This window comes from Octopus bimaculoides, chromosome 4, assembly GCF_046866305.1.
Source record: "Octopus bimaculoides isolate indiv1 chromosome 4, ASM4686630v1, whole genome shotgun sequence".
In the NCBI taxonomy this organism is placed as follows: Eukaryota; Metazoa; Mollusca; class Cephalopoda; order Octopoda; family Octopodidae; genus Octopus; species Octopus bimaculoides.
This window is the reverse complement of record NC_142931.1, coordinates 4,843,032-4,866,156: the sequence shown is the minus strand read 5'-3', so window position 1 is coordinate 4,866,156 and position 23,125 is coordinate 4,843,032. Positions and strand designations below refer to the sequence as shown.

General features: G+C 39.6%; 1 protein-coding gene across 1 annotated transcript in view; it reads right to left on the bottom strand.

The window, feature by feature from the left end:
- Positions 1-5,676: 5,676 nt before the first annotated feature.
- Positions 5,677-23,125, bottom strand: part of LOC106867335 (GRIP1-associated protein 1) — a 31,138-nt gene continuing 13,689 nt past the window's right edge. The window contains exon 2 of the mRNA XM_089350209.1: positions 5,677-5,829. Coding sequence (XP_089206335.1) covers positions 5,692-5,829 — 138 coding nt within the window. The 3' untranslated portion in view covers positions 5,677-5,691. The remainder of the gene's footprint in view (positions 5,830-23,125) is intronic.

The following is a 23,125-nucleotide window of genomic DNA, read 5'->3' as shown; positions in this document are numbered from 1 at the left end:
GATCCTCATTTGCCACTGGTACACTTTTTCAGCTGAGTGGACAACAGCAACATGCAATGAAGTGCAATGTTAAGGAATCAAAACTCTGTAACTTTCTAAATGTAAAAAGTACCCAGTACACTAGGTGCTTTATATATATATATATATATATATATATGTATAAATAATACATAAATACATGCATATATCCATACATATATGTACATACCTACATTTATATGTATATGTACATACACATATCGGTACAGGACATAAAAAAAAAACGTTAAACACAATGAGAAACGGAAACATAGAAAACGAACATTTTTCGAACAACAAAAAAAGCAAAGAGAAACAAGACATGCAACATAAAGAGTATACCCCTTCGTCAGTTGTCCTTGTTCCATCTGCTCCACGTTTCAAAGTCAAGGACAATACGCGACTTCATTGAAACAGTCCTTCCCACAAAGCAAATTAAATAAAATTCGGGATTTTTTGCAGAGGGTGAAAGTGTTAACAAGAACAGGACAGTGAGAACAAGACAGTAAAAACATATATATATATATATATACATACATTATTTATACATACATTATATAAATATATATATATAGTATTCAGTCAATGCAAGGATATCAAGGATATTTTATCCTCATAAGGGATTATTATATCCGAAATTTCACTGGTTTAGTTACCAAAGCTGTTGAGGAACATCTCTTCAGTATATATGGGATTATTATAAATATAAATATGATTAAAGAATGCAGAGTTGGTAAGGATATAAAATTAACTTATTAACATACTGCCAAAAAGAAATCCTACATACGTTTCAATTCAGTCCAATATATAATTGCAAATTCAAAGATTAGAATAAATCCAAAGATTAGAATAAAATTAAGAAATATATATTCATTTTGTGTATGTGTACGCTAATATATAGATGCTAATACACACGATGAATATATATTTCTTAATTTTCTTGGTCGACTGATAAAATCCAATCCATCAACATATAGCTATTTCTAGTGTACTCTAGCCCTGATGAGATTCGACCCAACATTATTCAAAATGGTATTTTATTCTAATCTTTGGAGTTATTTCAACCTTTGAATTTGCAGTTATATATTGGACTGAACTGAAACGTACATAGGCTTTTTTTTTAGCAGTATGTTAATAAATTAATTTTATATCCTTACCAACTCTCTATTCTTCTTCTTTAATTATATATACACACACACACACACACACACACACACACACACACACACAGGCATGGTTCTATAGTAAGAAGTTTGCTTCCCAACCACAAGTTTTCAGGTTCAGTCCCACTGCGTAGCACCTTGGGCAAGTCCCTTGTACTATAGCCTTAGGCCGACCAAAGCCTTGAGAGCGGATTTGGTAGAGGGGAACTGAAAGAAGCCCATCATGTGTGTCTTTGAGTCTGTGTTTGTCCCCTGCTACTGCTTGACAACTGGAGCAGGTGTGTTTATGGACCTAAAACTTAGTGGTTCAGCAAAAGAGACTGATAGAATAAGTACCAGGCTTAAGGGAAAAGTACTGCTGTAGATTTATTTAACTAAAAATTGTTCAAGGCAGTGCCCCAGTATGATTAAAATGATTAAAACAAGATAAAATATATATGAGAGAAATTAAGATAAATACATCATCATCATTTAACGTCCCTTTTCCATGCTAGCATGAGTGGACAGCTTGACAGGAACTGGCAAGGCCAGGAGTCACACCATAGTCTGATTTGACATGGTTTCTATGGCTGGACACCCTTCCTAACACTAACCACTTTACAGAATGTTTTGGGTGCTTTTTACGTGGCACCATCCCCAATGCTTTTTACGTGGCACCAGCAAGTTTGTATTATTAGTTCCTATTTCCCATTTCACCATTATTCTGGTTGCTCAGAACTTTGCATTTGGATGCTTAACCAGAAGAGATCCTCAGGGAACACTTTGTTGCAGTAAGTTAGAACCAATACATCAGCTCTCTATCCCTCTAGAATCTAACCTCTCACCTGCCACAGAGCCACTTCCCACAGCTCCACTCCCTCTACCAGCTAAGAAGTCTTCATCTTGCAGGTTACTAGGCGACCCTGCTGGTGTCGGTGCCACATAAAATGCATCCAGTATACTATGTAAAATGGTTGGCATTAGGAAGGGCATCCAGCCATAGAAACCAGGCCAAAACAGACAATTGGAGACTGGTGCAACCCCTGGCCTTGCCACTTCCTGTCAAGCTGTCCAACCCATGCCAGCATGGAAAATGGATGTTAAATGATGATGATGACAACGATGACAATGATAGTAGACTATAGTTAGATTTCGTATAATATGGCAGTGTGTTGTGAAATATGTCTTGATATTGTGCTGCATTATAATCTGTTTTGCCAGAATACGGATGCAATGTCACTCAATACTTGATGACTCAGTTTATAAAACTCTGTATCATATATTGTATGTACTGATGTTGCTGGTGGTGGTGGCAGCGGTGATGCTGGCGGTGGTGTCGTTATTGCTGTTGATTACTTACAAGTCAGCTCCAATCAAACAGACACATTATCAAAGATTGTCCAAACTTGAAACCATCCGCTCTTTTATCTTTCAGAGTTTTCTTTTTGTTTTTCCAGTAATAGAGTACATTATCAAATACTGTCTGATTTAAGACATCAGGGTGTGGTTTGAAGGCAATTTGGCTTCTATTTCTGACAGGTCCTTGTTAGAAACCTAAGTGACTGCCATACCATACAGTATTACATAGAATATGTTTTCATGCAAAATAACATATATTAATAATCGACAGATATAAGTTAGTTCAAAACACTGTCATGGTGTAGTACATACCACATTATATGATATATTAAAACCTTACATATATTCATTTGATCATCAGTCATCTACAGATGAAATTATAACATGTTCATGGTATAATTTTTCTGTGCAAAATAATATCATCTGGTTGAAAGTCCTCACTGAATGGTTTTTATTTCAGAGATTTCCTTCTCTTCGATAGATTGTCTTCACTACGACTGGTGAACACCATCTACCTTTGACTATATCGGACAACCACTGACACCACTGGGTGCCTCCATCCTTTAATAGGGTGTCCAGAAATCACCCTCCTCAATTAAGTAAGCTGGGTGGGGTTGCCAGTTTAGTCACTGATGACTCAACCATGCAACAGGTTGGACTGGATTACAGATTACCAGTAAACAAAAGCAACCTCATACACACACATACTTATATAATCATACTGACATAATCATAACGAAGGTTCGTTTATTGCTATATAGTATAGCATGATATTGCAAAGTCTTCTCTATTGTATTACATTATTATTTCATCAAATACTATTGTATAAGTTACACTCACATCACATAAAGTCTGATGTGAACCTGACTGGCTCCAGTGCCGGTAGCACGTAAAAAGCACCAACCGAACATGGCCAATGCCAGTGCCCCCTGACTGGCCCTTGTGCCAGTGGCACATAAAAAGCACCATCTGAATGTGATTGATGCAAGTACCTCCTGACTGGCTCCCGTGCCAGTGGCACGTAAAAAGCATTATCCAAACGTGATCAATGCCAGGCCCACCTAACTAGCTCCTGTGCCAGTGGCACATAAAAAGTACCCACTACACTCTCGGAGTGGTTGGCCTTAGGAAGGGCATCCAGCTGTAGAAACTCTGCCAGATCAGACTGGAGTCTGGTGCAACCACTGGCTCTCCAGACCTCCGTCAAACCATCCAACCCATGCCAGCATGGAAAACAGATGTTAGTGACCAGTGATCATCATCATCATCATCATCGTTTAACGTCCGCTTTCCATGCTAGCATGGGTTGGACGATTTGACTGAGGACTGGTGAAACCGGATGGCAACACCAGGCTCCAGTCTGATTTGGCAGAGTTTCTACAGCTGGATGCCCTTCCTAACGCCAACCACTCAGAGAGTGTAGTGGGTGCTTTTACGTGTCACCCGCACGAAAACGGCCACGCTCGAAATGGTGTCTTTTATGTGCCACCCGCACAAGCCAGTCCAGGGGCACTGGCAACGATCTCGCTCGAAAATCCTACAGGAGCCAGTCAGGCGGTACTGGCAACGGCCACGCTCAAAATGGTGCATCTCATGTGCCACCCGCACAAGAACCAGTCCAGGGGCACTGGCAACGATCTTACTTGGCTTGCCGGGTCTTCTCACGCACAGCCCATTTCCAAAGGTCTCGGTCCGTAGTCATCGCCTCGGTGAGGCCCAATGTACGAAGGTCTTGCCTCACCACCTCAGCCCAGGTCTTCCTGGGCCTACCTCTTCCACGGGTTCCCTCAACTGTTAGGGTGTGGCACTTTTTCACGCAGCTATCCTCCTCCATTCTCACCACATGTCCATACCAGCGCAATCGTCTCTCTTGCACGCCACAACTGATGCTTCTAATGTTCAGCTTTTCTCTCAAGATACTTACACTCTGACGGGTATTCACATTGACATTACACATCCAACGGAGCATACTGGCTTCATTCCTTGCGAGCTTACGTATGTCCTCAGCAGTTACAGCCCATGTTTCACTGCCATGTAGCATGGTTGTTCGTACGCATGCGTCATACAGTCTGCCTTTTACTCTGAGTGAGAGTCCCTTTGTCGCCAGCAGGGGTAAGAGCTCTCTAAACTTTGCCCAGGCTATTCTTATTCTAGCAGCTACACTTTCAGCGCACCCACCCCCACTACTAACTTGGTCGCCCAGATAGCGGAAGCTATCGACTACCTCTAGTTTTTCACCCTGGAATGAGATAGAAGTTGTTTCCTGTTTGTTTGCAGTCTTTATTGCACCTGAACATCTGCCACAAACAAAAACTAACTTGCTAGTTAACCTGCCTTTGATGTTGCTTGTATAACAATATCCAATAGTCTGATCAATCATGATCACATCATCATCATCATCATCGTTTAACGTCCACTTTCCGTGCTGGCATGGGTTGGATGGCTTGACTGAAGACTGGCAAACCAGGAGGTTGCACCAGGCTCCAATCTGATCTGGCAAGGTTTCTACAGCTGGATGCCCTTCCTAATGCCAACCACTCTGAGAGTGTAGTGGGTACTTTTTACATGTCACTGGCACAGGTGCCAGTCAGGCAGCACTGACATCAGCCACATTCGGTTGGTGCTTTTTACATGCCACCAGCACAGGAGCCAGTCGGGGCAAGGGGGCTGGCATTGACCACATTCAGATGGTACTGGCACGGAGCCAGTCAGGGTGGTGGGGTGTTGGCATCAACCACCAGCATGGGGAGCCAGTCAGGTGGCACTGACAATGACCCACGCATGAATGGTGCTTATTGCGTGCCACCAGCACGGGAGCCAATCAGGTGGCACTGGCATCGGCCACAACTACAATTTCCTTTTAATTGTGATTTGATTTTGATTTTGGTCTTACTTGACTTAATACGTCTCCTCAAGCACAGTGTGTCACCTGACAATCCAAAGGTACTTTTTTAAGTGGGCTGGTTATGCAACCCTGGTATAGGCTACGGCTGTGATTTCACTTTACTTCCAGACCTTGGGAGATATGCTGTGACTGAGAAGACCCGATCACATGATATATTTACTATACTCTGTCAAATTATATATATATATATTATGATTACAGCACAATATACTTTGATAAATGGCAGTATTATGAACTGATTGATAATTATACACCCACATACAGTTCTTACAAATTCTTGAAAACAAGAAAAAGAAAATTAAAAAAAAAGGAATAAATTATTCGGTCAGGCCATTTACCTCGTTGTTGGCGCTTACACTGGCTATCAAATTCATAGTTGCTGGTGCGTAACTCCAGAAGCTGGATCTGGAAAATAAACAATAGACAAATATAATTATAAAGTCTGATGTGTGGTGGGGAGGGGGAAGTTTTTTATTCTCTTAAAATTCATGCATTAAAAAAAAAAATGAGGGGGGGAGAAGAAAAAAACTAACAACTTGTTGAAGTTCATCATCACTATCATCATCATTTAGTGTTTCCATTCGATGCTGGCATGGGTTGGACAGTTTGACCAGGTTTCCATGGGTCCATGGACTGCATCATTCTCCATTGTCTAGTTTTGTTTGGGTTCTACAGGGGGATGCCCTTCCTGATGCCAACCACATTACAGCATGTACTGGGTACACGGTCCATGCTGCCATTAAAAGTGAGGTCACCATGCAGTTTGTAAGATTACAAGCCCCAAAATAAGTGGCTTTATCCTAAGGGATGAGGGGTTAAAGTGTGATCGAAGCAGCCACAAAAAAAGCAGGTTTCTTGGTGTAGAGGGTCTACATAGCTACTCCCGCTTTAGAAGAGAGGGTAAGAGTGATCAGGTTGGGGCAGGGAAGAGATAAAATAGTGGTGGGGAGGTGTGTGGATTAGGGTTAGAGACCCTCAAAGTACAAGGTGAGTAAAGGGAATGGGGAGAGTGAGAGATGAGGAATGAAGGTGAGGTGAATATAATCTTTTCTACTCTAGGTACAAAGCCCTTTCGAGGTTGGTAAATTAAGTACCAGTTGCGTACTGGGGTAAATTTAAATGACTGGCCCCCTTGCCCCAAATTTCAGGCAGAAAGGATTATTAATGGATTCCACAACTGCAAGAATTCAGAACCAATTTTCCAGACTGACACACTTAATATCTTCTTACTATAATAAGATTTGAGTCAGTTTTTCCTTCCTTTTCACCTGTCAGTCAAGGAGACCTTTTAGAAAAGGTCATGGGCAGGAACCTCCCTCCCCCCACCTCTTAATATATCATAACATTTTTTTAAAGCATAACTCTGATGAGAGAGGTGAGGTGTTGATAGAGAGATATTTAATGCATTTGGTGCAGGTAGTAAAGAGCTTGCTTCCCAGCCATGGAATCTCAGGGTCAATCCCACTGCACAGCACTTGAGCAAGTCACTTCGACTACAGCTCCAAGCCAAAAAGCCTTGTAAGCAGATTTCAAAAATGAAATCTGGAAAAAGCTTGTTGAGAGAGAGAGAGAGGGAGGGAGTGATTGTGTGTGTGTATATGGGGGTGGGTGGGTGTTTGGGTGTTCCCTTATCTTCACATCACAGGACTGTCGTAAATGTGCATCATTGTCACATAAGCTGTTTGTTGCCAGTCTTCTCTGTAGAAGAGAAGAAAGGCAACAGAGAGACATTGTCTCACTTAAAACAAGTTGAGGGTTAACAACAGGAAAGGCATCCAGCTGTAGGGGAAAAAAATGTACCTCAACAAATTCTGTCCAATTCATGCAAACCTGGAAAAGTGGACGATAAGCAAAAATGATTGATGATTGCCAGGCTAAACAGCAGATATGTGATTGAATTCCCAGCACAAACATGTTGCTATTTAGGCAACACACACACACACACACACACACACACCAGCAGCTACCACCATCCCTGAATGCTTTATACTAAAATTTACCTTTCATTGAAAATGCTACAATAATCTGGTGATAAGTTTTACAAAGTCTTCTTTTCTCAAGAAGAGAAATCTGAAGCAGAAACTTGTCAGGCAACACTTTTGAAAGCTTGGCAACGTTTCTATTAATCTGGGTATTTCGAGAGACCTTGACTTGTTATGTGGGTATTTTTATGACTTTAGAGTTGCTTTTAGCCAAGCAAAATATCTAAAATATACAATTAACCACCACTTGGCATTTTTGCTATTCTTAGAAATACTGAAATAAATTCAATGATTGACAAGGATCATCATCACCATCATCACCATCATCATCACCACTGTCATCACCATCGTCATCATTTAACGTCCATGTTCCATAAGTTTGACAGTTTGACAAGATCCAGTGGGTCCAAGAACTGCATTGTGCTCCTGTGCCTACTTTTGTATGGTTTCTATAGCTGGATGCCCTTCCTAATATCAATCACTTTAGAGTGCGTACTGGAGGTTTTCCTGTCACCAGCGCTGGTGAGGCTGCCGTGCAGTTTGCACGACTGTGAACCCTGAGAGAAGCAGGAAATAGGGGGTTTAACCAGTTAGTATTTAACCTGGCCATATCCAGCACAAATACCCCACCTGTTTTATGTTACAACAGACCCAGTCCAACCTCTCACACCTAACCTACAATGTCTTTCTAAGAATATACAAACACACCATATACAAAGGAATGTTAATAAATAAGCAATCTGAATGCTAAGGGGTTAAAGTTAGAGAGAAAGACCAGAGCAGAACAGGTTTCTTACTATAAGAGAACTACATGACCACTTGCAATTTAGAAGTGAGGGGGGGGGGGTCTGGATGAAACTGGAAAGAGATAAAAACAGTGATGGTTAGGTGTTTGGGTGACCCTCAATACCTCCATGATATGATAATAAAGTCATGTTTAATATCCTATATGGGGAAATGATAGTCTTGTCTCCCTGTCACATGCAATGTGTACAAGAAACTTGGTTAAAAAGATAAAAGTTATAAAAAATATTTAAACTGTATAATGAGCAAAATACTGTGTCTTTTATGTTTTCTTCTGTCAGTCATTAGATTGTGACCATGCGGAGCACTGCCTTGAAGTCCTTTTAGCCAAACAAATCAACCCCAGGGCTTTTTTTCCTAGATCGGTACTTATTCTCTCAGTCTTTTTTGCCAAACTGCTAAGTTACGGGGACATAAACACACCAACACTGATTGCCAGGCAGTGGTGGAGGACAAACAAAGACGCACACACAAATCCACTGAGACTATAGTAGAAGACACTTGTCTGAGGTGTCATGCAGTGGGACTGAGCCCAGAACCATGTGATTGGGAAACAAGCTTCTTACCACACCTGCACCTATGACAGAATCGTTGATAGATACATAAACAGTGTGATACATTCATGTTGAAATTCTTTTACTGTGCTGACAGAAAGACATGAACACTCAATACAATTGCTGACTGTTCCTAACTGATCAGACCAAATAACAAGGTTAAATGGTTTTATCTAACCTTGTTATTTGCTCTTATCAGCTCTCAATGCTGAAGTCAGTCATAAAACAGAATCACTTTTTAGTTATATGACACACTTTTATTCTCTTTGTTACACTTGGCTATAAATACTTGCTCTCAGCATAATGTTGGCATGTTCACAAGTCATCAGCATTGTCCTCACCATTTGTGACATCCATGCTGACATGGGTTGGACAGTTTGACAGGACTTGAGGGGGGGCCCAACGACTGCATTGTACTCCACTATCTACTTTAGTATGATTTCTGCAACTAGATGTACTTTCTAATACAAACTATTTTACAGCTGGTACTGAATACTTTTTCATGGCTCCAGAAGCATTAATGCTGCCATGCAAGAGCCCTGAGCTAGGAGGTGAGGGATTAAATTATGAGAGAAGGGGACAGAGCAAAACAGGTTTCTTGCTGTAGAGGAGCTACATGACTACTCACATTATACAAGAAAGGGTGAGGAATGATCAGGGTGGAGCTGGAAGGAGACAAAAATCTAATGGTGATGAGGTGGTACCTGGGTGGACTGTCAAGATACAAGGTGAGTAGAAAGGAGAAGGGGCAGAAGAACAGGGAGCCTAGATGAGTAGGGGTTGCAAGAGAGTATGGGGAAATGAGAGATGGGGAATGGGCAAGAAGAGAGAAGTGGGATAACAAATATAAAGATTGGATAAGATTGAAAGAGGTCACCAAATTTCTACTGAAATGCAATAAAGAATTTATTAAAATAACTTTGTCATTACGAATCCAGTGTTTGGAACAAATTAGCCTGAAATTTTGATGGAAGCTTTTAATCTGTTGGAATACTCTGCCTTTATTTCAAGTAATTGTGAAAATAATGAAGAATTATGTAAAATAACTGTCCATGATTAATCTGGGGTTTGGAAGATAAATTAACATGGAATTTTGATGCAAGGTTTTAATTTAGATCACTTTAAGACATGAAGTTTATATCACAGAACCAAGGATGGCGGTCTCAGGTGGGTTGGTGTCAAAAGGGTTTAGGTACACCACAACATTTTCTTTCAAGGAAACCAGTTTTTTGCTCACAAGCTCTTTATATTGTGGACAAAGAAAGAACATGACTACATGAAACCAGTCCTTCACACACACACAGAGTAAAGACAATAAAGAAACAACAAAGGGTGTTTAATATGGCTACGAAGTAAAACAATTCATTAAAAACACTTTTTGGTAGTTTTTTTTTTTTTTGATGGTGGTGGTAGTGGTTCATTTATTTATTCATTTTTTTAACCAAAAGAATTGATCACTGAGAACGGTTCTCTCTCTTTCAGAATGCTATGCAAAAATAAGTTTCATCGAATGATTATTTCCTCTAATCTATGTAACTCTGGTCTCCCCTTTAACCTTGTTCGGAAATTGCTTGCAGCGGAAAACATCTATTCATAAAAAAAAAGATTGTGTGAACGTGTGTGTATGCATGCGTGTGCGTGTGTGTGAGTGTATAAAAAATGTGAAGAAAAGAAGGAAAATAAACAATAGATTTTAGAAAGAGAAAAATATCTTTATTTGGGTGAAGGATTTTTTTTCATGTTTTTCGTTTCTTTATTTTTTTGTTTTTTACTGTTCTTTTGTTTTTGAAAATATCTATTTGTACAATAGATACAAATAAAAGACATAAAAATTAGAATGGATATAAACATTTAACATTTTATGAACTCGATCAATACATAATGAGATGTAGCTTTCTTAGAATCAATGATCTCTTTTTTACTCCCTCTTTTATTTTCTTTCTCTGTCTCTCTCTCTACATATATATATGTATATATATATATGTGTGTGTGTGTGTGTGTGTGTGTGTGTGTGTGTGTGTGTGTGTGTGTGTGTGTGTGTGTGTGTGTGTGTGTGTGTGTGTGTGTGTCTGTGTATGTGTGTCTGTGTGTGTGTGTGTGTGTGTGTGTATATATATATATATATATTATACATATGTCGATCTGTCTATCTATGCCTCACATATTATCTTCAATTACTTTTCACAGATTTCTAATCGAAACAAAAACAGCAAAACAATCCTCAATAAATTTTTCCAGTGAAAATACTGAGAATCTTGTTCAATTTACAAACACTCATCATTACTGCATTAAACAAAATGTTTCCTGTATTATTTATTCAAATTTTTTTTTTTTTATGTGTGTCTTTTAGATTTGATAAAAAAAAAAAAGGAAGACGTAAACAAAACCAAAATTCTCTACAGTTTCACAATAAACCAAGAAAAATCAATGAATTCAGAAATATATATAAAGCAAAGTTTAGTGATGCAAATATAATTTAATCCATGTCTTCCCATCACTCATCCTGTAAATAGTTGATTCCACCAGAATGGAAAATGGTGCAGAAGAATAAAAGAAGCAGACTACAGTTAAATGGTGTACTGCAGCAAAATTTAGAATACGTTGGGGGTTGACGTACGTACAATGCTTGACTTTCATTTGTCTGCTGTTAATGATTTTAAGGACAGTATCCTTAAAAGTTAAGATATATCTTTTGTCTTTGATTTGTTTCAGTCATTTAGACTGTGGCCATGCTGGGGCACCATGTTGAAGAATTTTAGTTAAACACATTGACCCCAGTGCTTATTTTCTTTTAAGCCTAGTACTTACTTTAGTGGTAAAAGACAAACACTTATATACATCATCATTATATATAATGGGCCATTATGTGTGTGTGTGTGTGTGTGTGTGTGTGTGTGTGTGTGTGTGTGTGTGTGTGTGTGTGTGTGTGTGTGTGCATATGAAATCCTTGTCGTGGCCAATGCCAGTACCACGTGACTGGCACCCATGCCAATGGCATGCAAAAAACACCATTTGAGCATGGTCGATGCCAGTACCAGCTAAGTGGCCCCTGTGCTGGTAGCACGAAAAAGTACCCACTAAACTATCAGAGGGGTTGGCATTAAGAAAGGCATTCAGCTGTAGAAACCCTGCCAAATCAGACTGGAGCCTGGTGCAGCCTCCCGGCCTGCCAGTTCTCAGTCAAACTGTCCAACCCATGGTAGTATGGAAACTGGATGTTAAACGATGATGATGATGATGATGATGATATATACACACATAATGGATTTCATTTTGTTTCCAACTACCAAATCCACTGACAAGGTTTTGGTCAGCCCTGGGCTATAGTAGAAGACACTTGCCCAAGGTACTACACGTTGGGACTGAACACGGAACCACGTAGTTGGAGTGCAAAATTTCTTACAACACAACCATACCTGCATCAATCTACGCAAAGCTTTTGCAGAGATAGTCATTATCTACATCCCGAATGAGAAACCTGAGGGATTTGTGACTTAAAAATAGACAATAAACAACATCTTTGCATTAAATATTGTTTGCGTTTAGAAGGAAACTTGACAGTACGGCACAGGTCTATAATTTTGGAGATGATACAAACATTAACTGTCCAATTACTAGACATGGCATCAGTAATGACAGGTCTTTATTTCCAATGTGGTGCCAAGAGAAAGACATGAAATCAGGAGTTGATGGCTCACTTTTTAGGTATATACAAACACTTACAGAATGGTAAAAATGGTTAGAAACAAGAGAAAAAATGTAGAAAGAAAAAAATTTCTCAATGTTATTATTATTATTATTATTATTATTATTATTGTTCAGGTCACTGCTTGGAATCGAACTCAGAATCATAGTGGTTGAGAGCGTGGGCTATTAACCCCAGGATTCCGAGTTCGATTCCAGGCAATGACTTCAATAATAATAATAATAATTATAATAACAACAACAACATTGAAAAATACCTTAGGAATGAGAACCCAGGTTTGAAATTTCCCCAGGACACCCGATGAAGGCTGGAGAAGAATTTCTCTTCAATGCTTGTATCATTGTCATCATGATTGCCATTATCATCATCATTCTTTTTATGTCTATTTTTCCCATGGTTGCATGAGTCAGAAGGAACCCGTTGAGGCAAATTGTCTATGGCTGGATGCCCTTCCAGTCATGTTCTCTCAGAATCCTGGAAATGAATGACTGCCTGTATGGCAGTGACACTTGTTTACAACTATCACACACAAGGACACACACACACACACACATACACTTACTACGAGAATTTAGGTCCAAGCATGGCTCTGTGGTAAGAAGCTTGCTCCCCAACCACATGGTTCCGGGTTCGGCCTTACTGCATGGCACCTTGAGCGTCTTCTACTATAACTTCAGGCCAACCAAAGCCTTGTGAGTGGATTTGGTAGACAGAAACTGAAAGAAGCCCATTGTATATCTATATCTATGTATATATATGTATGTGTTTGTGTTTGTTCCCCCACCATTGCTTGACAACCGATGTTGGTGTGTTTACCTCAGACTGATAGAATAAGTACTAGGCTTACAAAGAATAAATCCTGGGTCGATTTCTTTGACTTAGAAACCCCCCTGTAAGGTGGTGCTCCAGCATGGCCGCAGTCAAATGACTAAAACAAGTAAAAGAATAAAAAGCCACATCTAAAACAGGTTGTTGTTTTTTTTTCTAAAATAATAAAAACAATTGGTAGAAACATTAATCCAAAAAGTGTTTTCACATTTCAGAAAATGACAAAACTACTTAAACATCATCATAATCCACTGAGTACGAAGATTATACTTAGCCTTAATCTTAATCCTCAAGGATTAACAACATACCTGTAGTCTATTCTCTCACTCTAGTTACAAATGTCAGACAGAAAAGATATTCGAAACAGTTTCCCATAGAAGTCTTCAACAGGTTCTTTCTACAGAGGTGAATGCAACAACAACTAGAACAACAACACAGGAACGAACGTGTATTATACTCCACACATATTTTTTATAAAATAATAATAATCCTGGGAAGGATTCCTGAGATTTGAGGAGACTTTTTTGTCAGCAATCTTCAGGATAACATCACTGCTAATTAAATTAATACATGACAGATTTTGTACGATGATGATGATGACGATGATGACAATGATGATGATGACAGTGATGATGATGACAGTGATGATGATGACAATGATGGCAACGATGATGGAGGTGGTTCCATAGTCTGTTAACCTTGGCAGGATTTGAACTCAGAACAAAAAGAGTTGAAAGAAATGTTGTTAGGCATTTTGCCTGACACACTAACAATTCCAATATGGCAGCACAAGACCAAGTCTCGGCTATGAAATGGAGGGTCAACCTTAGGAATGAGAAAATGCCTCTACTGTGCCACATCTGTAACAGAGTAGACAAAACCATTGCTTGTATCGCAAACGAATGCCCTAGACTTGCCCAAAACCACTACAAGTTGTAGTGACATGATGAGGTATTAATAGTGCTATATTGGAAACTGTGCGAAAAATGGGGGCTAGAGAGAAGCAAGACGTGGTATGAACACAAACCACAGAGAGTGGCAGAGCCAGAGACCTGCAAAATCCTCTGGGATTTCCCAATCCAAACAGATCAGGTGCTAGAACATAACAGACCAGACCTATTGGTGGTGGACAAGGTGCACCACATACACTGTATACTTGACGTTGCATGCCCCTTTGACCCACGAATAGTCAAGAAGGAAGGCAAAAAAATAGACACAACCCTCTTAAGTATAAAATAGTGTGGCTTTGGAAAATGAAAATAGTGAAGATAGTACCAATTATTGTTGGGTCCTTGTGGGGGACAGTATCAGAAGGCCTCAAGAGGAATATGAAGGAAATTGGAATAGAGTGCCCAGTAGAACTCTTACAAAAGGTTTGCCTCCTTGGCACAACCAGAATAATCAATGGACAAAATTGTAACTGGGATCAGAAGTTTTGAGAAAGTGACACGAAGAGACATTTTGTCTCCAAGCTATTAAGGTCTCCACCAGCTCAAGGATCCAGATAAGCCAACACACATCAGGAATTACATATTGGTTTCAAATTTTGATGCAAGGCCAGCAGTTTCGGAGGAGATGGGGGGGGGGGGGGGGGATGGTCAATTACATCAACCCCAATGCTCAACAGAAACTTATTTTATCAGCCCCGAAAGGATAAAAAGCAAAATTGACCATGGCAGAATTTGAACTCAGAGCATAAAGAGTGACATGAGGACACTAAGTATTTTGCCCAGTGAGCCAACAGCTTATCATCAGCGTTTAATGCCCACCTTCCATGCTGGCATGGGTTGGACAGTTTGACAGCAGCTGGTCAGGCAGAAGACTGCACCAGACTTCTGTGTCTGGATGCCCTCCCTAAAACCAACCATCCCACATAGTGGGCAGAGTGTTTTTACATCACACCAGCACAGGAAAGGTCAGTTTTGGCATGGTTTTTACAGTTGGATGTCCTTCCAAATGCCAACTACTTTACAGTGTGGACTGGTGCCACCTAAAATCAGTAGTAACATATTAAAAGCTAATCTTCACAAAGAACACATTGCTTGTCTTGAAAATTTTCAGTGATGACAATATTAAAGTCTCAATGGTCATTTTTGGTCTATTTTTTTAGATTATTAAAAATAATTTTGTTATTTCTTATTTCTACTCCTAAAATTAATTTTCTTAATTTTCTTAAAACCATTCTATTTTTCATGAATTGATTTGTATCAGAAAAAAATTGGCCTCATTCTTTATCTTCTGGCAGGAACTTTCACTAATATTTGGTCTAATGTTATAAATGATTATGATTTTATTTTCTTTCTGTCTCTAAAAGCCATTTCAAACATTCTTCGCAAAAACAGCAAAAATTTTATTGAAATTCAAAAAAAATATAAAATAACACTTAAATGGAACAGTCTTTGATTTTGGCACAACAGCAGCAATTTTAAGGGGACGGAGTTAGTCGATGGCATCAACCCCACTTTATTGCCATCACATGCACAGCATCAATCAGAAACGGTATTACCAACACACACACACACACACACACACTCACACACTCACACACTCCTACACAGACAGACACACACAAATATTCTTTTATTCTTTTACTTGTTTCAATCATCTGACTGCAGCCATGCTAGGGTACCACTATGAAGAATTTTGGCTGAACAAATCAACCCCAGTATTTATTTTTTTTATTTTTTAAGCGTGGTGTTTTTTCTATCGGTCTCTTTGTCAAACCACTAAGTTATGGAGATATAAACAAACCAACACCAGCTGTCAAGCAGAGGTGGGAGATAAACACAGACACAAACACACATATAGATGACAAGCTTCTTCAAGTTTCCACCTACCAAATCCACTCACATGGGTTTGGTAGGCTCAAAACTATAGCAGAAGACACTCGCCCAATGTGCTACACAGTGGGACTGAACCCAGAACCATGTGGTTGGGAAGCAAACTTCTTAACACACAACCACATCTGCCCCTATATAGATGTATTCCCTTTGACATAAACATACTCTTTCATGAAAAGTGAACCCCATTTAAAAGAGATAACATAATAAAAAATAAAGAAAAGAAAAGAAAAATGAAATCTCGCAGGTCCTTATTTTAGAAATTCTGTAAAGATCACAATCATAGTTTTAAAGTCCACATTTCCATGTGAGCATGGGTCAGATAGAATTCACCAAATCCCATTTTCCGTAAACAAATATCCTTCCCTCTGCCAACACTTACGGGTTTCTAAGCAAGATAATATTTCCCCTAGGAAGGACATGTTTTCACATTAGAGTCACAATGAATAACACTGCTTATATAACAGTCACACTCCTTTACAACTACTGCACGTCATCACCATCGTCTAACATCCATTTTCCATGCTGATATGGGTTGGACAGTTTGACAGGAACTGGCAAACCGGAAAGCTGTGCCAGGCTCCATTGTCTATTTTTGTAGGGTTTCTACAGCTGGAAAAACTATTGAAGCAAGGAGATGAAAAGGGCTGGGTCGAGTTTGTCACTATAAACTGAACTCAATTGTCAGAATCGTTTTGCAATGGGTTCTCTACAAGGTAAAAGAAGACGTGGCCGACCAAAGGAAACATGGCAGAGAACAATCTTAAAAGCAGAGAGTTAACAATGGAACAAGCTGTGAAGGATGCTTTCCGTTTTAGAAGGTGGAATGATCTTGTTTTTGCCTCAAGTGCCACAAGGCACAATAAGAACCAAATGACTGATCTACAGCTAGATGCTCTTTCTAATGCCAACCACTTTATGGGGTCTACTGGCTGCTTTCTACATGGCACCAGTACAATGTCAAGATAAGGAGACACACACACAAACACACACACACACACACACACACATATGTATGCTGGGCTTCTTTCAGTTTTCATCTACCAAATCAACTCACAAGGTTGGTTGACCCAGGGTTTTAGTAAAACACACTTACCAAGGTGCTATGCAGTGGGACTGAACCTGAAAGTGGTGATTAGGAAACAAGCTGCTTAACCACACAGCCATGCCTGCATCTACAGGATGACAAATAAAATCAACCTTGGTATGATTTGAACTCAAATGGTGGCACAAAAGAGAAATTTTTTAAAGGGAGGGGGGAGATAGCTAATTACGTTGACCTAGTATTTGACTGGTACGTTTTTTTTATTGACTTTGAAAGGATGAAATGCAAAGCTGACCTCAGCAGGATTTGAACTCAGAATGTAAAGAACTAGAAGAAAGTCCACAAAGCATTCTGTCCAATGTGCTAATGACTCTCTCCCAGTTGGAACATAACATAATAATTGTTTTGTAGACATACAAGATGGATGCAGCTAGATTTCGAGTAGTGACATCATTTGATTGTTCTCTTAAATATGAGCAGCTCAGATGTGGTTTTTCAGTCCTGCTAGAGACTTACACTCTTTTAACCAGATGTGGCAATGAGGGGGCCCCTCTTGCAGGAGGGGGTGTTTCCAGGGTTACCACCCATGCTGACACATCCCTTCATTCCATCATGAATTTTTCCATTGAGGTTTTTTGCCTTTCTCAGCTACAGCCAGACACAGAATGCAACATAAAATAGAAATGTTACAAAACAAGCGACCCCTGTGCCTGGAGCATTTTAAAGTGAAAAAAGGCTTTGCACAGGGCCAATCCCACTCCCTAAATTGTTTGTATGCATTTGTCCAAAAAGAAGGACTCGTCTACATCATTGGATGCAAAGGAAGTCGCAGGCATTACATCAGAGTTTTCCATCTCTTAGAAAGATGTCTAAGCAAAGGCCACTGGTCTCTCACTCCCAGTTGTTTGATGGCTGTTGACCCTACGTTATCTGCCCTTTGATAGGGTTTGTGTTTCCTCCTGCGGAGTGTCCAATAAAAACTACCCTTCTTACCAAGCAGGCAGGCTTGGTAGGATTGCCAGTTAAGTATACAGACTACAAACATACATACGTATATACATACATACGTATATACATACATACGTATATTATAGACAATGCTGTAGACTGTCAGAGACTAAAAACAAAATGACTGCATCTGCCTCTAGACACAGTTCTGGGTTTGACACAAAGATGTTATACTTGATAAAATTAACTAAGTAATTACATTACTAACGATTATTTTATTGACTCCAGAGGAAGGATAGTCAACTGCAATGTGAATTAAATTCTCTCAACATACCATTATTGTAGGTCATCATATTTATATGTATTGAGCAACAATAATACATTGAATTGATGAAAATATACAAACTTTACTACTTTACTTTGACTGGCAATGGGTTTCTTGTAATTATAGTAGTAATGGTGGTGATAATACTAGTAGTAGTAGTAGTAGTAGTAGTAGTAGTAGTAGTAGTAATAGTAGTAGTAGTAGTAGTAATAGTAGTAGTAGAGTTTCTTTCGTTATTTTTAAGTTTTGTTTATATTAAGCAAGAAGCAATGGAGCATTTTGGAAGATAACTAGTAATTAGAGAAATACCCAGTAATTAAGGAGATAATCAGGACATTGTTTAACAAGTCCCTGTCACATTTAACACAAGAGTACAGCCTTTATCCTTCTTAAATATGATTGGAAGAAGACTATTGCCTTAGAATATTGGACTCTCTCCTTGTTATTTTGAGGAATGAGGATTTGGCAGGACACAGCTGCACAATATTCTTAGTTCAATGTTTTGTCCTCCTCTCGTCTCATGTGGGAATTCAGGACTCATGTGGGATTTATAGACCTGGTTGCGGACAACTTTGTAGTAGCGATCTGCACCATTTGGGGGTAGGTTGGACCCTGCTCTATGTTGAACCCTGGGCTCTTTCCTCCCTCATCATGTTGCTGGATGCTTTTCATCTGCAACTGATAAACTTATCTGCCTTCTAGCACTATATGTCAATATGAGAAGCTTTCTTGAGACAAATACTGCGGTTTTGTGGCTTTCGACAGTATATCCATGTTAAGTACATGCTTGTTATATGCAAAACATTAGAAATTACATGCAGAGCTAGAAACAACTCAAAGACTACACTGGAATATTTTGGTAAAAATTAAAAGGTACACAAAAGGAACAAGTCTGTATTAAAATTCAACATCTAAACAGTACAAATAAAATTCCTAAATATATGAATCAATTTCAGATGTAAATACTCAAAGAAATTAACAACATATATCACATTTGCTTACATAAAAGCATAAATAAATGCACACACACACACACACACACATACACACATATATTTATGAAAGAGATTGAAAATGCACAGGGATTTGTTAAGAATTTTTTATTTTTCATTTTCAAATTTCGAAAGATTTAACCGGTTTCACAAATTCCTGATTTTCAAAAGTCACGATAGAAAGACTTGGAGCTTTGCTGCAAATTTCTTCCAATTTAAAAATATAAAATTAAAAAATCTAAATGAATCCCAGCACATTTTCAACTTCTTTTTTCTTTATTTCTATTCGTGTGGAATAAAATAACTTTATTTTATATTTGTGCTGCTGCCACATATAAAAGCACTTGTTTTGGTGCCATGTAAAAAGCAGCCAGTACACTCTATAAAGTGGTTGGCATTGGGAAAGGCATCCAGCCATAGAAACCATACCAAAACAGACAATTGGAACCTAGTGAAGGTCCTGTCAATCCATCCAATTCAAGCCAGTATGGAAAACAGACATTAAACAACAATGATGATGATGCCAAAGATGATGATGATGATGCCATAGATGATGATGATACCATAGATGATGATGATGCCATAGATGATGATGATGATGATGCCGATGATGACAATGATGATGATGACAATGACGCTAATGATGCCGATGATGATGATGATGATGATGATGCCGATGATGATAATGATGATGATATACATTTTACAATTGGCCTTTAAGTCCCTCTGTGACTTCTGCTGATTAATAATCAAAAAAAAAAAGCATACCCATATATGGAAACAAACACTATCCAAACACAAAGAACATTTAGATTTTGCTTCACTAACAAAGCATTTGATAAAGAAATGCACAGGATAAAAACAAAAACCACTAATTAAAATGACTAAAGGATCGAGGACAAAGCCACAGGACAATAGAAAGACCACAGCAAATACATTCGACTGCAGCACACCTTTTAAAGACACACAAAGCATTCAGTGAACGAGCTGAATGAAATGCATGTTAACTATGGAATATATTAACACATTATCACAAACATCATAAAGCCCAGTTATGAATACCCTTCATTCATTGGACAATAAAGTTTGCTTGCAAAGACCTGTTGAGGCAAGTGAAATCAAAATCCACATTAAAAACACCATCCGAGTGTGACCGTTGCCAGGGCCACTGATTGGGTCCCACGCTGATAGCATGTAAAAAGCACCATACGAGCGTGATTGTTGCCAGTATCGCCTTACTGGCACATGTGCTGGTGGCATGTGAAAAACAACATTCGAACGTCGTCGTTGCCAGTGCTGCTGGACTGGCTACCCATGCAGGTAGCACATAAAAAACACCTTTTGAGCATGGTCATTGCCAATACCACCTGATTGGCCCTTATGCCAGTGGCACGTAAAAGCACCCACTACACTCTCGGAGTGGTTGATGTTAGGAAGGGCATCCAGCTGTAGAAGCCTTGCGAAATCAGATTGGAGCCTGGTGCAGCCTCCTGGCTTGCCAGTTCTCAGCCAAACCATCCAACCCATGCCAGCATGGAAAGGGGATGTTAAACAACAATGATGATGATATGGTATATCTGGTTTGGACATAAATTACTATTTATTTTGTTTTTTAGTCATGAGTTAATATAACTAAGCAATTAAAATATATGCTAATATGCAAAAATGTTCAGATTAGATGCAAGAGAATATGAAAAAAAAACAAAAAAGCCCCAGCCATGTTCTGCAGTGGAGGAAGAAACCTGCAGTTTCTTTCCTTGTTCCTAATTACCAGTTTGCAATCAAACAAAGTTTTCAGTTTAGCAGTGAAGCCAAAACACTGGACTTGATGAAGCTAAGACATTAATATTCATTTTGTTATCTGTTTATGAATTATTAAGCAATCGGAATATGTGTATAAAACGGTGGTATCAGAAGACAGGTTACGAACAACAAACACATGCATTTAAGTGCAGCAGAGCAACCACTACTGAGAATGGTAAAGCATCTCGACACATACTTCCTTGGCAACTAAGCAATGCAGCACCATGATGACACTCTCACATCTCTCCTTCCCTCCCTCTTTCTCTTATGACTTTCATCTCTCTCCTTTCACCCTGCTTTCTTTCCCCCTTCTTCAATCTGTGCATAAACACCCTCCTCTCTCTCTCTCTCCCATATCCTGTTTTCTCCTCTCTGTCTTTCCCACTCTGAGGTCTACGAAAGAGATACTTTCTGATCTTTGTTGTACCCTGCTTACCAAAAAAAAAAAAAAAAAAAACCGTCCTTGCATCCCCCTGTCTCCTTCACTCCAACTATCTCTCTTTTTCTCTTTCCCTTCTTCCCATCAACCAGTTCCTACATAGAGAGATCTAATGATCCCAAAAACGGCGCCGCTGCAAGCTTCTTCATCATCACTAGAAGTTCAAACGAAAATCTGCAGAGAAACTGTTGTGTCGACAACATGCGTAAGAGAGAATCAACTAGAAATGAAATCCTGCAGAGGAAGAGAAATATGAGAAGGGGGAGGAGGCAGAGTAGCATGAGAGAGCCGGGAGGAAGAGGATACATGTGAGAGAGAAATGATAGAACGAGAAGTAGAAGAGAGAGAGACAGGGGGGAGGGAGAGATGTGCAACAGTCTGAGAAAGAGACTGTCACCATAGCACTGCGTAGTGGACTCCATAAGCTGCAGCAAAGGCAACCTGACTGGGAAAGCAGCGATTCTCATGAAAAACTTTCATAGTGAGAGGATGTGGGGGGGGGGGGGGAGAGAGAGAGGGATGCACGATGACAGAGATGGAAGTCAGAGGTACAAAGGTTGGAAATAGTGAATGGCAAAGGTTAGTGGTGGGGGGGGGGGGGGTATCAATGGCAGATATGAGAGGGTTCAGGAGGAAGGGATATTCACTAGAAAATAAAATAAGGGATGATATCAAGTGTGCAGGATGGTATGCAAGGGAAGTGGTTCCAAGGAGGGGGATAACTAGCAAGGAATGGCATATGTGTAGGTCTGTTCTCATTTAATTACAGCAGCTGAAGAAATCGGCCGTAGTTAGAAGGATGAAAAAAAGGATGAGTGTTACAATGATGAGTTATGAGGAAGAGGCTTGACAGGACAGACTGGATGTAGGGGCCTAGATATTAACAATTATGTTTTTAAGAGCTCATTTTTGTTGAGATAAATGGCTCTTCTCGAGCGCAGCAAATCATAATCATCTTGGTCCTTTGTCGTCTCCTCTGTAAAACTCAACAACCTGAAGTCATGTCTTCATTACTTCATCCAACATGTTCCTGGTTCTCCCTCTTTCACAACATTCATCCACATTTAACAAATTATATTTCTTTATCCAGCTTCTCTCATCTGCATCCCTCTACTCCCTCCCCAACTCAGGACTCTTCACTCACCACCCTCCGACCCTACCAACTACTTTTACAGTTGCAGGCTTGCTCCTTGTCCCCTCATCTCCTGTTCCCCTTACAATTCTGTTATCCCCCACCCACTCACTTCTACTCACCACATGCCCTGAGGGGGCCACCTGGACACCTCATCTCCAATATCTCTTCACAGCTCCTGTTGATCATTCTCTCTCTCCCCTTCTAAATGTGAGCAACCATGCAGCCCTTCAACAAGAACTTGCTCTGTCCACCCCACCCTTCTCTCATACTTTAACCCCTAGCATAAAGCCAACTCCATCC